Consider the following 16,567-nt stretch of genomic DNA (forward strand, 5'->3'; position numbering starts at 1 on the left):
ATCATTACGGTCTTTCTAAGGGAATGGGAGTCCCAGCAAACCTGAATGCAGTGCCAGTCCTCCACATTGTGCTGGGCTACCACAACAATCAAACGGCTCTCTACCTTGGACTTTTCTCACTAATTCTGCTCTCTCCAGATGTTATCTTGATGACATAACAAGCTAAACAGACAAGACTCTATAGCTTGGCTCCCTACCTTGACGGGACTTTGCTCTGTTTATTTGTCTTTTATCTGCTTTACCATTTGGAGTTGACTTTAGCTGACCTGTAGATGTTTTCTCAGATTCTGAAGATGTCAGTTCACAGAGTCATTACTGCCCCGCGTACAGAGTCTAGTCGGATACTTACTTGGCACGTACTGGTCTAGGATATACAGCTGAATGCCAGTTTGTCGGCTTGGCAAATCCACCCCACTCAACTGAACTTTACCAAATTTTGCACAGATCCTCCCCCCACTAGTGCAGGTTACAGTTTGTAGCTGAGCACAAAAGCTTCCATTCATCTCGCCTAAAAAGCTTTTCAGACTCCATTGGTGTCATGTCACTGGTACATACTGTGTGCTAAGTCAATTAGGGTGTCCGCTTCATTTGCAGAAATGCTAAAGTCAAAATGAGAACAGCTAAGAGAGGACGGACTTCAGCCTTTGTTACCTTGATCAGATTTTCAGTGGCTCAAAAGGTCTCCATACACCAAGTTGAACGTCTGCTTAAAACAGCCCTGGATGAGTCCAGCAACCAATGTCATGACTTTAAGCCGCCTCGGGTCGTCCTCACAGACTTTAAAGGCAGACCCCTACATCCAACCATTGGAGTCAGTGCCTTGTCACCTTTGGGAAAATCCAAGCAACTCAGCCATGGTGAACTTCCACAAGTCCTGTGTGTGTGTGTGTATATTAATGAACTATTTTAAATACAATTATAATTAATATTAACTACATAATTATAATTACTAATTAGCTGATCTTGACTTTGCGGATGATGTTGTGATCTTCACAAAGTCAAAGGAGGCTCTGATCAGGCTCTCGAGAGACTGAGTGTCTGGGCTTGCGAGTGTCCTGATAAAAATCAACATTCAGGCCTTTAGTGACCTCTTGGGCATGGCAGAGAGTGTCGACCTCATCGAGACATTTACTTACCTCAGCAGTGACATTCAAGTCTCTGGTGACTCTTCCTAAGATGTTAGTGAACGGATTGGCAGAGTATGTGGGAGTCATGAAGTAATAAAGGGGTGTGTGGCGCTCCCGATATCACTGTATAAAGACGAAGGTCCAAGTCTTTAGAGTCCTGGTGCTTCCCGTTTGTGAGACATGGATGCTATCCAGTGACCTCAGATGACTGAGACTGGACTCCTTCGCTAATCTCTCTTCAGAGAATCTTTGGGCACCGCTGGTTTGACTTTGTGTTGCTCTAGGAGACCCAAATGAGGCATATGACCTGCATTGTGAGGGAGCGTCAGTTACGGCACGAAGGCCATGTGGTGTGATTACCCAAGGGTGGTCCGGCTCACAGAACCCTCATTGTTGAGGTCCCGAATGGCTGAGCTAGGCCAAGGGGACGCCCACATAACACCTGACTGCAGCAGATAAATGGTCACTTCCAGAGGGTGGGACTGGACAGCGTGTCTGCCTGGGGGGGTTGCCAACTGAGATCCCAAGCTGTTTTGTCATGTGGTGGGTGCAGCAACGCGTTGTACCAGTGCATGCTCCCCAACCTGAACACACACACTGTATATTATACATACATACATACATACATACGTGCTAGGGGACTCTGCCCCCCTGGGGGGCGCACTTCATGCTCGCCACTTCGCGTCTCTGCTGCTCGTGTTGTGAAGGGGGCTGAACACACGCTATGGACGGATCAGCTGCTGGCTTGCAGCTCTACTGCCGAACTGCATGATCTGCATGTCATGCTGCATGTCGATCATTTAAAAGCCTGTACAGCAGCTGTCTTTTTGTCTCACTTCCTTGTCTCGCGGGACTTCAAAGTGTCTCTCCAAATTGATCACGTTTCGACCAAAGATTTTTTTTATATAAGAGATAATTATATATATATATATCCATATTACTAACCGAGAATGGTAAACCGGATATGGACGCAGGGACCTGCCCGTGGACGCAGGAGACATAGTGCGCAGGCGCCACACAAAGCCCCCCTCTCCAGAGTGAAACGGGAGAGACTACGAACCGTCTGACATGCCGCAAGCAGGATAAAGTGATGTCAGAAATAAAAGACAGAGTAGGAAACAAAGTAAAATGTCATGAAGAGGTTAAAGAACGGGGCCAAACACATGGAGAGCAGGTTACAGATGATGAAAACTGGAATGCAACAACTTCAAAAAAACCTAGGCACGAAACACATGCACAGCGAGATACAGAATATAAAGGCAGAAAAAACGACAGTTAAAACGTCCACACCACACAGCGGAGGCAGACCCGGAAGGTGCAGGTGCCTACATCGCGCGTCGGAAGGCGCGGGAAAGTACGAAAGGCAAAGGCGCCTACACAGCATGGTAAAACCCGACATAATATGGAAGGCGCAGGCCTCACCGCCATATTGTGCATGGCACTACTGCGGAGTGAAGTTATGAATAATGTGCTGCTTGGGATCGTACAAAACGCCAAACACGACCCACCATCTGAAACTGCGGAGACAAAGCAGGCATGGGTTCAAACCGAACAAGCTCGACTGACGGATATACGCCTACAACGTGTGTCTCAAACCGCAGAAGCAGGGCAAGCACGGGTTCAAAACAACGCACGCTCCTACAACTCGCATCTGAAACTACGGCTGCCCAGCAGGCACAGGTTCAAAACACCAGGGTAGGCGAGCGAAGCGAGCAGGGGGCGAAGCCCCCTTGTGTATATTATATATATATACACATATAGAGAGACATATCTTGAGATATATATATATATATATATATATATATATATATATATATATATATATATATATATATATGTATATATTGTCACGCATGCGTGCATGGGGAGCCGCAGAATGACCCAGGAAGTAGCGCGAAACCGAAAGCCGTAAGGGACTGGCAGGCAACTAACCTTTCTCTCTTTATTTTTCCCAGAAAGAAGGAAACGCCGACACCGTGAGCCGGCTCCCGTTCCTCCACTTCCACATCCTCCTCCCCTCTGATGACGTCAGGATCCCAGAATGCAATACGACTCATTACCCAACATTCCTCTGCTTATTCTGGTCCGCCCTATAAATGTTCCCCCATCACACCATCTTGTTGTTCAGCAGTGTGATATTGAAATACTCTGGACTGTATTATTGATTTTTGAATACTGTACAGTATACGGGGCCGGAAACCCCAAACCTTTATGCGCAGTATTGTGTCTTTTCTTTACAATATTATATATATATATATATATATATATATATATATATATATATATATATATATATATATATATATATATATATATATATATATATATATTCATTGCATTCGTAGTCTGATTCCCAACCTGATTGTATGGGTGGTTACCTAACCGGTAACACATGTGGTTGGTCTGCCATTTGGCAAACATCTGCCATGGGGCCCTCTTCAGTTGCGAGAAGCAGCTCAACCACAAGCGTTACCTGGTAGGTAACCACCCACACAATTCAGGTCGTCGAGACTCGGACTACGATTGCAATGAATGTAATTACTCCAATCTACAGGCTGTCAAATAAACTAACTACACGCTGTCACGCAGCGTAAAGGCACTTCGTCTCTGACGTCTAAGGTTCAATCCCCCGCAAGAGGAGCAGTGGAGTGTGTACGCCTGATGAGCACAAATAAGGGCGAAACACATGTCGCGTACTCTTTGCATTATTTGACAGTAAACTAATATAAATATGTGTGTGTGTTTATGTATATATCTAAATATAGTGCATCCAGAATGTATTCCCAGTGCACCACTTTTTCCACATTGTTATGTTACAGCCTTATTCCAAAATGGATTCAATTCATTTTTTTCCTCAAAATTCTACACACAACACCCCATAATGACAACGTGAAAAAAGTTTACTTGAGGTTTTTGCAAATTTATTAAAAATAAAAAAACTGAGAAATCCCATGTACATAAGTATTCACAGCCTTTGCTCAATACTTTGTCGATGCCCCTTTGGCAGCAATTCCAGCCTCAAGTCTTGTTGAATATGATGCCACAAGCTTGGCACACCTATCCTTGGCCAGTTTGGCCCATTCCTCTTTGCAGCCCCTCTCAAGCTCCATCAGGTTGGATGAGAAACGTCGGTGCACAGCCATTTTAAGATCTCTCCAGAGATGTTCAATCGGATTCAAGTCTGGGCTCTGGCTGGGCCACTCAAGGACATTCACAGAGTTGTCCTGAAGCCACTCCTTTGATATCTTGGCTGTGTGCTTAGGGTCGTTGTCCTGCTGAAAGATGAACCGTCGCCCCAGTCTGAGGTCAAGAGCGCTCTGGAGCAGGTTTTCATCCAGGATGTCTCTGTACATTGCTGCAGTCATCTTTCCCTTTATCCTGACTAGTCTCCCAGTCCCTGCCACTGAAAAACATCCCCACAGCATGATGCTGCCACCACCATGCTTCACTGTAGGGATGGTGCCAGGTTTCATCCAAACGTGACGCCTGGCATTCACACCAAAGAGTTCAATCTTTGTCTCATCAGACCAGAGAATTTTCTTTCTCATGGTCTGAGAGTCCTTCAGAGAGTCCTTTTGGCAAACTCCAGGCGGGCTGCCATGTGCCTTTTACTAAGGAGTGGCTTCCATCTGGCCACTCTACCATACAGGCCTGATTGGTGGATTGCTGCAGAGATGGTTGTCCTTCTGGAAGGTTCTCCTCTCTCCACAGAGGACCTCTGGAGCTCTGACAGAGTGACCATCGGGTTCTTGGTCACCTAAATGACTAAGGACCTTCTCCCCTGATCGCTCAGTTTAGATGGCCGGCCAGCTCTAGGAAGAGTCCTGGTGGTTTTGAAGTTCTTCCACTTATGGATGATGGAGGCCACTGTGCTCATTGGGACCTTCAAAGCAGCAGGAATTTTTCTGTAACATTCCCCAGATTTGTGCCCCAAAACAATCCTGTCTCGGAGGTCTACAGACAATTCCTTTGAATTCATGCTTGGTTTGTGCTCTGACATGAACTGTCAACTGTGGGACCTTCTATAGACAGGTGTGTGCCTTTCCAAATCATGTCCAGTCAACTGAATTTACCACAGGTGGACTTCAATGAAGCTGCAGAAACATCTCAAGGATGATCAGGGGAAACAGGATGCACCTGAGCTCAATTTTGAGCTTCATGGCAAAGGCTGTGAATACTTATGGACATGGGATTTCTCAATTTTGTTATTTTTAATAAATTTGCAAAAACCTCAAGTAAACTTATTTCACGTTGTCATTATGGGGGTGTTGTGTGTAGAATTCTGAGGAAAAAAACGAATTTAATCCATTTTGGAATAAGGCTGTAACATAAGAAAATGTGGACAAAGTGATGAAGTGCTGTGAATACTTTCTGGATGCACTATATATATATATATATATATATATATATATATATATATATATATTCATGGCATTCGTAGTCTGTGTCACAATCTGATTGTATGGGTGGTTACCTACCAGGTAACGCTTGTGGTTGGCCAGCGAGTCTGCTAACATCCGCCACGGTGCCTTCAGTTGTGAGAAGCAGATCATAGAATGGTTGAAATAGAGCCCAGAATTAGAGCGAAACATGTGTCGCGTACTCTTTGCATTATTTGACAGTAAACTATTTCAACCATATATATAACCATATTATATATATATATATATATATATATATATATATATATATATATATAAAATCCGCGATGGAGTGAAGCCGCGAAAGGCGAAGCGCGATATAGCGAGGGATCACTATATATATATATATATATATATATAGTGATCTCTTGCTATATCGCGCTTCGCCTTTCGCGGCTTCACTCCATCGCGGATTTTATATGTAAGCATATTTAAATATATATCGCGGATTTTTCGCTGCTTCGCGGATTTCTGCGGACAATGGGTCTTTTAATTTCTGGTACATGCTTCCTCAGTTGGTTTGCCCAGTTGATTTCATACAAGGGACGCTATTGGCAGATGGCTGAGAAGCTACCCAACTTACTTTTCTCTCTCTCTCTCTTGCGCTGACTTTTTCTGATCCTGACGTAGGGGGATTGAGCAGGGGGGCTGTTCGCACACCTAGACGATACGGACGCTCGTCTAAAAATGCTGAAAGATTATCTTCACGTTGGCTACCTTCTGTGCAGCTGCTTCGTGAAGTGACATGCTGCACTGTGCTTCGCATACTTAAAAGCTCGAAGGGCACGTATTGATTTTTTTTTATCTGTCTCTCTCTCTCTCTCTGCTCCTGACAGAGGGGGTGTGAGCTGCCGCCTTCAACAGCTTTGTGCCGCGGTGCTTCGCATACTTAAAAGCCAAACAGCCCTATTGATTTGTTTGCTCCTTTGAAGAGGAAGATATGTTTGCATTCTTTTAATCGTGAGACAGAACTGTCATCTCTGTCTTGTCATGGAGCACAGTTTAAACTTTTGAAAAAGAGACAAATGTTTGTTTGCAGTGTTTGAATAACGTTCCTGTCTCTCTACAACCTCCTGTGTTTCTGCGCAAATCTGTGACCCAAGCATGACAATATAAAAATAACCATATAAACATATGGTTTCTACTTCGCGGATTTTCTTATTTCACGGGTGGCTCTGGAACGCAACCCCCACGATGGAGGAGGGATTACTGTATATATATATATATATATATATATATATATATATATATATATATATATACACACACACACACACATATACATACATACACATTCACACACATTTATATCGACACACACTGTACTATGTTTCAAAATATACATACGGTACTTTTGTGCGTGTGTCTTTGTTGGAATTCCGTTATTGTCATCTTTTCAGCAAGTAGGAATTTCATTGTACTATGTGCATGGTGTTTGATGTTTAGATAAATAGATAAAAACTGTAAAACAGACAGATATACAGTGCACTCCTATCATCTATTGTATTGTGCCTTTTCAAACTAATAGATGGATGATAGGAAAGCACTACACAATAGCTACTTAGATAAATAGAGAAGGCACTATATAACAAATGATAGGTGCACTATATAACAAATGATAGTTACTCTGTGATAGACTAATATATGAAACAGGACTATATATTAAATACATACAGTATGTAATATATATTAGAAGGGTAAATGTTATGAAAATCACAATACAATAGGTAAGGCACTACATAATAATGGATACATGATATGAAAGTTACTATGATAGATAGGAAAGGCACTATATAATGATGGATAACTGATACGAAATGCACTAAATAATTTGCATTCTGTACCTCCCATGTGCCCGATGCTTGCCAGGATAGGCTGCAACTGTCCTGTTGCGACTGCTCAGGAAAGAGAGGGCTTGAAAGATGGATGGATGGATGAAGGTGCTATATACTGTAGTAGAGTATAGGAAATGTACTATATATTGTCAGACAGCAGGAAAGATGCTCAGTGGTAAACTTGTAAAGGAAAGGTGCTATATATTAGATACATATGAAAGGCACTTATATAATACAAGGGTAATTGTTACAAAAGGCACTATATAATAAGGGTCAATTATATAAAAGACTCTATATTATAGATATGAAAGGCACTATATAATGATAGACAGAGATCGATCGACCTTTACTTGTCTCATGGTATAAACGTTTATCCAGACGCTCCGCACACCGACAGTAAAGTTGAACCTGCCCGTGTATTTGTACAGTTTAAGCGCACTCTCTCTCGCTCGCTCGCTCGCCGCCCCATCTCCCGCACGTCCTGCGATGTCGCGCTCCCACCACACCGGCGCTCGGCTGCCCCCTCCTACCCTTTCTCTTCGTGATGAGGGTGACGGACGGCACGTCCGGACGGTCTGAGAACACCTCGGCGAAGTTGAGCAGCGCCTCCCGGACGACGTTGCAGCCGTTGAGGACCACGATGAGCTGGCTGCCGATGTAAATGCTGTACACGTCCCCGTATTGGTCCGCCAGTCGAGTCAGCAAGAGGTGGGGAGAAAGGCTGCCGCGACCGTGGCGTCTTCTCAGGAGCCATGCAGGGAGGAGATAAACGCCGAAGTTGCCCACCAACGGCCACGGCCTGGGCCCCGGCGGGAGCGGCCCGATGGCACCGCGGCTGCTGCAGGCACGCAGCGTCACGTACACCACGAAGAAGACGGCGGCTCCGACAAGAAGTGACGTGCAGTCCGCCCCCAGCCAGTCATGGAGCCACCGCGTCGGCATGCTCGGTCCACAAGCTGCACTGGCAGACTGAAGTCACCCGTCCGGCAGCTGCCCGCCTGCACACATCAGCATCACCGCCGCCACTTCCTCTTTCGCCGTTCGCGCTGCACGACACCCGCCTGTTGGGATGGGGCCGCTGCCAGGTGTTTACAAGTGTTAGCGATGGGGGGGCTGAACAAGCAATTTGTGTACAAATCCGTATGGTGGTCGACAAATCACTCATCTCATACCCATTTAATCAAATTAAGGGTCACGGGGGTGTGGAAGGAACCAACAACGACCACTGGAGACTGACGCGGGTTGGACAAGTTTGGACTCGCTGATACACTTAACCTGTACGACTAAAAGGTGTCGGGAGACTCCACGTAGAGCACGGAATTCGAACTGGGGATGCTGGGACTGCAAAGGAGTCCACTAACCGCTGTGCTGTTTAGGCAGCTTCATGGAGTCCATTTGGTTAGGCAGCTCAGGGGCCAAACATCAGTAACCTCCATAATATTTGGGAAAAGGACACCATTTTCTTTGATTTCCTCCTCTGCTCCAAAGCTTAAAATGACAAACCAAACAATTCAGACATTGCAGACTTTCATTTATGGGGATTTTCACACATTTTGGTCACACAACACTTTTCCTTCACAAATTCCCCCATTTCAGGGCAGCATAATGTTTGTCACACAGCACTGGCAGGTCTGTTAAAGTCATTGTCATATTTAGGGCATTGTCGCATATCCCAGCATGCAATGACTGCTTGAAGTCTGCGATTCACAAACGGAGGATCTTCTCTGTTGATACTCTGCCAGGTGTTTTGTGCAGACACCTGGCCCTGAGGCCCTGACTTAGTTGGTCTTCTGTTGGCTTCCTCACTTCACATTTCGTTTCTGTTTGGGTGCCATTTAAGGAAAGAAATGAAGCAGTTAAGAGGAACGATGGAGAAATTCAGGGGAACAAATCTTAAAAAAGCAATTCAATTAAAATGAATTTGCAAGAAGTTAATTAGCAGCACAAGCAGGGCACCCATTTAAAAAAAAAAAAAAGGGTTAGAATGAAAACCTGCAGCCACGGTGGTCCTCCTGGACCGGACTTGGCGACCCCTGGTACAGATCGAGTCTGCCCCAAGATGGTGGTGCTTCCATTGAAAATGGTTTCTGGGAGGAAAAGGCGGATACAGATGGGTTGACATTGGAAGTGATATCATAGATGGCGGCACATCAATCTTCCTTTCTGCAGAAAGGAGGAAAGAAGGAAGAGATACCATTATTGCTTAGTGCCCTCAGGTGGCCCGAGGGTAATATTGTTATCATCTAAGCACGTAAGTTGTTCCCCAAGTGCACGCGTGTGACACCTCGATAATATTATTATTATTATTGTTATTACTGTATCCAGCAGAGAGCGCTCTTTCTCCCTGGAATGTGTTTCTTGAAGCAGAATTGACTAGAACTTAAATACTATACCTTTTGTACCCGACAGAAAATAATTACAAAATAGAGAAATATAGTACAAAAAGAGATATATGTGTTTGACTTGCTTTAAAACATTCATTCCCTGAAATATAATGCATAACCCTGTACACATACATCTTTAGACCGGAGAGAAGCATTGGGACATCACAGCCAAGTGGGAGAATGCTGACAAATCAGATGTCCCATCCAGCAGCGAGAATGTCGGTGGCATAGTGACGCCTCTGACATCGTGCTGGATCTTCGTCATTATAAACACTGTCACAGGAGGCTGGGGGTCAGACCCAGCTGGGACCACTGGGAGGTGGTCTATACGTCCCCCGGGCCACGAAGGGGCAACCACCCTGGATGATGAGGGGACCACGGGGACGGAGCAAGGAGGTTCAAACCCACTGGGCCCTGTGGCCACTGCCAGGGGACGCCCTGAACGTTGTAGAGCCCGGGCGATCGACACTTCTGCCACACCTGGGAAGGTGGAGGAAGGACATTCCAGGGATGCCCAGACCGCTTCCGGGTGCAAGGGCAGCATTTCCGCCACACCAGAAAGTGCTGCTGGAAGAGCGTCATCAGGCACCTGGAGCACATCCAGGTGGAAATAAAAGGGGCCGCCTCACTCCAATCAGGAAGCTAGAGTTGGGAGCGGGAGCAGGACGAAGCTCACGGCCCATGGACATTTGAGAGGAAGGCCCGTGTTAAAGGTGTTTGGTGCGGGAGCACTGTGTGCTGTGTGGGACTTTTGGTGTTGAATAAACTTGTGTTTTGTAAATTGCTGGTGTTTGTCTGATGGTGTTTGGACCCGTGCTCACAACACTCACATAATTACATATTCATAGAATTCATGTCAGAACTGTCTGGTTATTAATACCTTCATAAACCCTGGGTTCTGTAACCAAATTGGTTAAGCAGACATCTGCACTTCACAAAACAGCCTGCTTGTGTCCTTCACATGTTTTTCTGCCTGTGTCCCTAACCTGACATACAGCTGTCAATTGTCAATCTCCCTCTCTCAGCTGAATTGTGTGGATTAGTAAAATAAAGTCAGAGAGGCGAGATTGCATTGGTTTGGACATGTGCAGAGGAGAGATGCTGGGTATATTGAGAGAAGGGTGCTAAGGATAGGGCTGACAGGTAAGAGGAAGAGAGGAAGGCTAAGAGAAGGTGGTGAGAGAGGACATGCAGGTGATCGGTGTGACAGAGGAAGATGACGAGGACAAGAAGATATGGAAGAAGATGATCCACTGTGGCGACCCCTAAAGGGAGCAGCCGAAAGAAGAAGAAGAAGTGAAATAAATTTCATATATAAAAATTGACACAAATGATCTTCTTGCTACAATTACTTGACTAACGCCTTTTATCCAAACTGACTTCTAACATTTCAGACACAATTGGTAAAATTTCTTTTCTTTTTCTAATTAGAGTACAGGTAGGTGATGTGACATGCACAGGGTCACACACACAGGGTCAACAGCAGGATCTGAATCCACAACCTCAGAGTCTGAAGTCCAAAGCCTTAACCGCTACATTAATAATAATATTAGCTCTTGAAATATCGTATACAGAAAAGTACTGCGTTAATTCCCTAGGACTTCTGGTACACCTGACTAACCAGCGGCACTTTAACTGACACCCATTGTCTTACAAGATATCCCGGGCAGGGCCGGCTAGCACATCTAGTCTCTATATAAACCCCTCAAAAAATGAAAGGACCACTTTGAAAACACATCAGATCTCAATGGGAAAAAAATCCTGCTGGCTATCTCTACTGCTATGGACTGATATGGTGATGTGTGAGGAACGAAAGGATGGAAATGAAAATGATCAACCAACTGGGCTGAATTCAAAGACACCCCGAAAATCAAAGTACTGTAAAGAAAAATTGATGTGGCAGGTGAGTCCATTTGGCCAAAATATCATTGCAGCAACTCCAAATCCTACTCAGTAGTTTGTATGGAAAACTCTAACCTATGCCGGACAACGTCCTAATGAGATGACGGATGGTGTCCTGGGGAATCTCCTCCCAGATCTGGACCAGGGCATCACTGAGGTCCTGGACAGTCTGAGGCGCTGGATGCAGCGAAACATGATGTCCCACCCAGAGGTGTTCTATTGGATTGAGGTGAGGCGAGCAGACTGTGGGGGGGCCGGTCAATGGTATCAATTCCTTCATCCTCTCGCCACATACATTGTTGTGAACCAGGAGGAACCAGCATAGGGTCTGACAATGGGTCCAAGGATTTCATCCTGATACCTAATGGCAGTCAAGGTGCTGTTGTCTAGCCTGTAGAGGTCTGTGCGTCCCTCTATGGATATGCCTCCTCAGACTGACCATCACTGACCCACCACCAAACCGGTTATGCTGAACAATATTACAGGCAGCATAATGTTCTCCACAGCTTCTCCAGACCCTTTCATATCTGTCACATGTGCTCTCATCTGTGAAAAGTACAGGGCACCAGTGGTGGCCCAGCCAATTCTGGTATTCTGTGGCAAATGGCAATCGAGCTGCACGGTGCCCACTAGAGGACGTCGGGCCCTCAGGCCACCCTCATGAAGTCTGTTTCTGATTGTTTGCTCAGAGACATTCACACCAGTGGCCTGCCTGCCTGCTGGAGGTCATTTTGTAGGTTCTGCCAGTGCTCATAATCTTCCTCCTTGCTCAAAGGAGCAAATACCGGTGGGTCCTGCTGATGGGTTAAGGACCTTCTACGAGGAGCCCTGTCCAGCTCTCCTACAGGAACTGCATGTCTCCTGGAATCTCCTCCATGTCCTTGAGACTGTGCTGGGAGACACAGCAAACCTTCTTGCAATGGCACGTATTGATGTGCTTGCCATCCTGGAGAAGTTGGACTAAATGTGCCAGCTCTGTAGGGTCCAGGTATGGCCTCAGGCTACCAGTAGTGACACTGACTGTAACCAAACGCAAAATGAGTGACAAAACAGAAGAGGAGGGAAAAATGTCAATGGCCTTCCTCCACCTGTTAAACCATTCATTCCTGTTTTGGGGGTCATCTCATTGTTGCCCCTCTAGTGCACCAAAGCAGCTGAAACTGATAAACAAGCCCCTCTGCTGCTTAACTGACCAGATCAATAGCCCACAAGTATCATTGACTTGATGCTGTACTCGGATTTAAAATTTTTCATGAACATAATATATAAAATCCAACGTGTATCTGTCTGTCTGTCTGTCCGCTTTTCACGAGAGAACTACTTAACGGATTTAAATCAGGTTTTTTTCTTTAATTTGCTTGAACATTCCGGGTTGATTCTGCGACTTCTCTCATCATCACAATAAGTATCACAGTTCGCTTACGGTACGGAGTTATTTGTGCGAATATGAGAGAGAGGCTGGGGGACGGGGCCCTCCTCACTCATGCGTCAGCCTCCGTTTGAGACACTCTTACCTCTCGCCACGTGTTGGAGCGTACCTTTTTCTTTTCTATAATTTGCTTGAACATTCCAGTTGATTTTGTGACTTCTCTCATCACACTAAGAATCATAGTTTGCTTGCAGGAGCGATTTATTTGCGCTAATCTGAGATAGAAGCTGCGGGCCAAGGGGAGGGGGAAGCGTGACGTCATGAGTGGGGTGCCGGGCAGCGCCCTCCTCACTGCCCTGCTTCACTTCTACACTGGCAGAGCCACAGGGGGGCGACTAGTAATGAATAAATGAAAAGGCTTCAGTCAGGCCACACAAGGCATCCTCACTCCACACACTGGCCCGTCCTGCCACAGCAGATTTTGTGCATTTTGCCTTCAATGTGCCTGGCTAGTCGCCTGAACTCAATTTAAAACTTAAAGGAAAGGCAAAGTTCTGGACATTTTGCCAGAAAGCGTTGCTGCTTTTGGTGTTACTCCAGTCCATGGGTTTGGGTCCAGTGTAGAGTCCATACTTTCTCTTCATTTGAGCCCATTCTCATGGAGCTATAGCTCTAACCACTGCCTGGCTGGTCCATCCCTTATGAAACGTCATAATAAAATAACAATTGCTGCAGGTTTTAGTTCCTCCTTTTACTTACAGAAGGTTTTGAAGAGCTCATTTACTGTCCTAGCTTTGTTTCTTTGACTGGGTATGACTTAAATAAGGAACATCATCTGCAGTGAACATGACCAGAAGCCACTTCCTAATTTGGTCAGGTTGGTTTTTGAAAAGTAAGCAAGTAGGCACATCACAGTCCAGCTGGTTTCAGCTTTTTTGCCAAAACCCAAACAGGGGGTGAGATCGCCAGCCCTTCTTTAGTTTAATTTCATGACAGAAATGAAACCTGCTGATGGCTGCATAGATGTTACGTCACGTCTGCAAAGTCACCCTGAAAAATCAATGACTGCTGATTTTTTTTTTAAGCAGATGGGTGGCTTGTGGTGCTGCGCTGATCACCAAACACTGAGCCATTCCAGGAACACTTGAGCACAGAACAGGAAATAAGCCCAGAAGAAAGCCATTCCATCGCAAGACCTATTCATACACACTAAGCCCATTAAGAACTGCTAATCCACCTAACATTAGAAAAATCAACCAGAATTAATGAGAAGAGGCCATCCAGCTCAACAAAAGTCCATCAGTCCTACCTTTCTCCATAATAACATCAAGTCAAGTTCAAGGTCCCTAAAGTCCTGCTGTCCACTACACTACTTGGTCACTTATTCCATGTGCCAGTCATTCTCTGTGTGAAGAAAAACTTCATAATGTTTGTGTGAAGTTCACACCTATTGGGTTTTCCTCAGAAGCTGTCACTGTCCTGCTCCACTGACAGATTGAGAAGATCGTTCCTCCCCCAAACTATGCGATTCTTCAATTCCACCCGGGGGGGTAAACGTTAACATCATATAAAGTTATTGTCTGTTTTTTTTTTTTTTTTTTACCTGCATTATTATCAATCTTTAATTTAATATTGTTTTTTTTGTATCAGTAAGGTGCTGCTAGAGTATGTGAATTTCCCCTTGGGATTAATAAAGTATCTATCTATCTATCTATCTATCTATCTATCTATCTATCTATCTATCTATCTATCTATCTATCTATCTATCAGAAAAGCATGGGAAATATTCAAAAGGACCTTTATTCTTAACAATAACCGTGCCAACGTGTGAGTCGGGGTGGAATTATAATTGTTACAGGAGCCCTGAAGATGCCCGCTATTCACATGTGTATGACTATCCATCCATCCATCATCCAACCTGTTATATCCTAACTACATGGTCACGGGGGTCTGCTGGAGCCAATCCCAGCCAACACAGGGCACAAGGCAGGAAACAAACTCCGGGCAGGGCGCCAGCCCACCACAGGTGTATGACTACAAATAAATAAATATATATACTGTATATAGTGGTGACCCCTTTGGAATGGGTTCCGATCCCTTACCTGTTCGGGAGGCCATGGCACTGAGTGCTGTCACACACGTGTGTATGGGAGGCAGCTAGAAGGACCAAAAGAAGGTCATTTCATGCCAGGCTAGGGAGTGGCGAGGTGCAGTTAACCTTTCTCTTTTATCTCTGCAGACCAGACATGGGAAATACTGCTTGATTCAAGTGACGTCATTTCTGGTTCTGCCCCGATGACATCACTGCCGGTTCTGGGCCCCCCCCAATGATGTCACTTCTGCCAACCCACTATAAAAGCAAGACAACCTCCGTTTCTATTCAGTTCTGTTTTGGACTCAAATCTGTACACATCTGCGCAACATTTTTGCCTTTTTGCAGCCAGGATTAAGTATATGGGTGGCTGCCCCAAACCTTTCTGTGTGTCAAGACTATTTATTAATTTTCACAGTGGGCACAAAGAATGGCAAGACGTGCTCTGCCCTTACCAGAAGACTGATAAAGTGTGCCAGCAGCCATACCACAAACACTTCAGACGAAGTCCTCCACTTGAAGCTAAGTGTGTTCAGGCCTGGTCTGTACTTGGATGGGAGACCAACCAGGAAAAGCTTGGGTTGGCGCGGATAAGGCCAGCAGGGGGCATTTACACTGTGGTGTGAATGTGGATCCCAATGCCCCAGCACTGTAACAATGGTGTTGTCCTTTGGATGAGACATAAAACCAAGGACCTGACTCTGTGTGGCCATTGAAGATCCCTGAGCATCTTTCAAAAAGAGTTGGGTGTGTGCCGATGTTCAGGCTAAGTTGCCCACCATACCTGGGTCATTGTGGACCTATAATCATCCCCTGTCTCTAATTAGCTATCTCTCTCACCACTTCACCACCTAACAGCTCATGTGTGGTGACATACTGGTGTAAAAATGGCTGCCCGTTGTATCATTCAGGTGGATGTTGCACGTTAGTGGTGGTTGAAGTGGCTCCCCACTCACTGCGTAAAGCACTTTGAGTACCTTGAAAAGTGCTATATAAATGTAAAAAATGATTATTAAATTTGCATGTTGGCATCCTGGCAGGGATGGACCAAAGACTTTTACCCGGCCAGGAAGCCAGTAGGATGGAAGGAGAGAGTGAGAGAAATTATTAAGGAGGTTGCTAGGTGGCCACCTCCCTGGTTGACGCTACCTGTATGGACACCAATAAGCAATGCTGGGGACTGGAGTCCATAGGGTAGCTTTGGTGGTTTCAGTGGGGGCCACCAGGGTGTACTGCTATGATATGTAATCCCTACTTTGTGGAACTTCCATTTGACCTGGAAGTGCTTCTAACGGGCAATGCCCTGGCACTGGAAGTACTCCCGGGTCTAAGATAACAGGAGCCGCTCAGCCTCATCCAGGTGAGTTGGAGTCGGGTGGAAGAAGACAAAGGTCACCTGGGAGTGTTGTGGAGGACTCTTCAGAAAAATAACAAGCA

At 45.4% G+C, this 16,567-nt stretch overlaps 2 protein-coding genes across 2 annotated transcripts in view; both read right to left on the reverse strand.

Moving 5' to 3' along the window:
- Window positions 1-8,564, reverse strand: part of LOC114644287 (cytochrome P450 2U1) — a 45,199-nt gene extending 36,635 nt beyond the window's left edge. Inside the window, exon 1 of the mRNA XM_051929916.1 lies at window positions 7,914-8,564. Coding sequence (XP_051785876.1) covers window positions 7,914-8,325 — 412 coding nt within the window. The 5' untranslated portion in view covers window positions 8,326-8,564. The remainder of the gene's footprint in view (window positions 1-7,913) is intronic.
- Window positions 1-16,567, reverse strand: part of pigg (phosphatidylinositol glycan anchor biosynthesis class G) — a 1,234,979-nt gene that overhangs the window by 532,453 nt on the left and 685,959 nt on the right. The window lies entirely within an intron of this gene.

The sequence above is a fragment of the Erpetoichthys calabaricus genome, chromosome 7 (genome assembly GCF_900747795.2).
Source record: "Erpetoichthys calabaricus chromosome 7, fErpCal1.3, whole genome shotgun sequence".
Classification (NCBI taxonomy): Eukaryota; Metazoa; Chordata; class Cladistia; order Polypteriformes; family Polypteridae; genus Erpetoichthys; species Erpetoichthys calabaricus.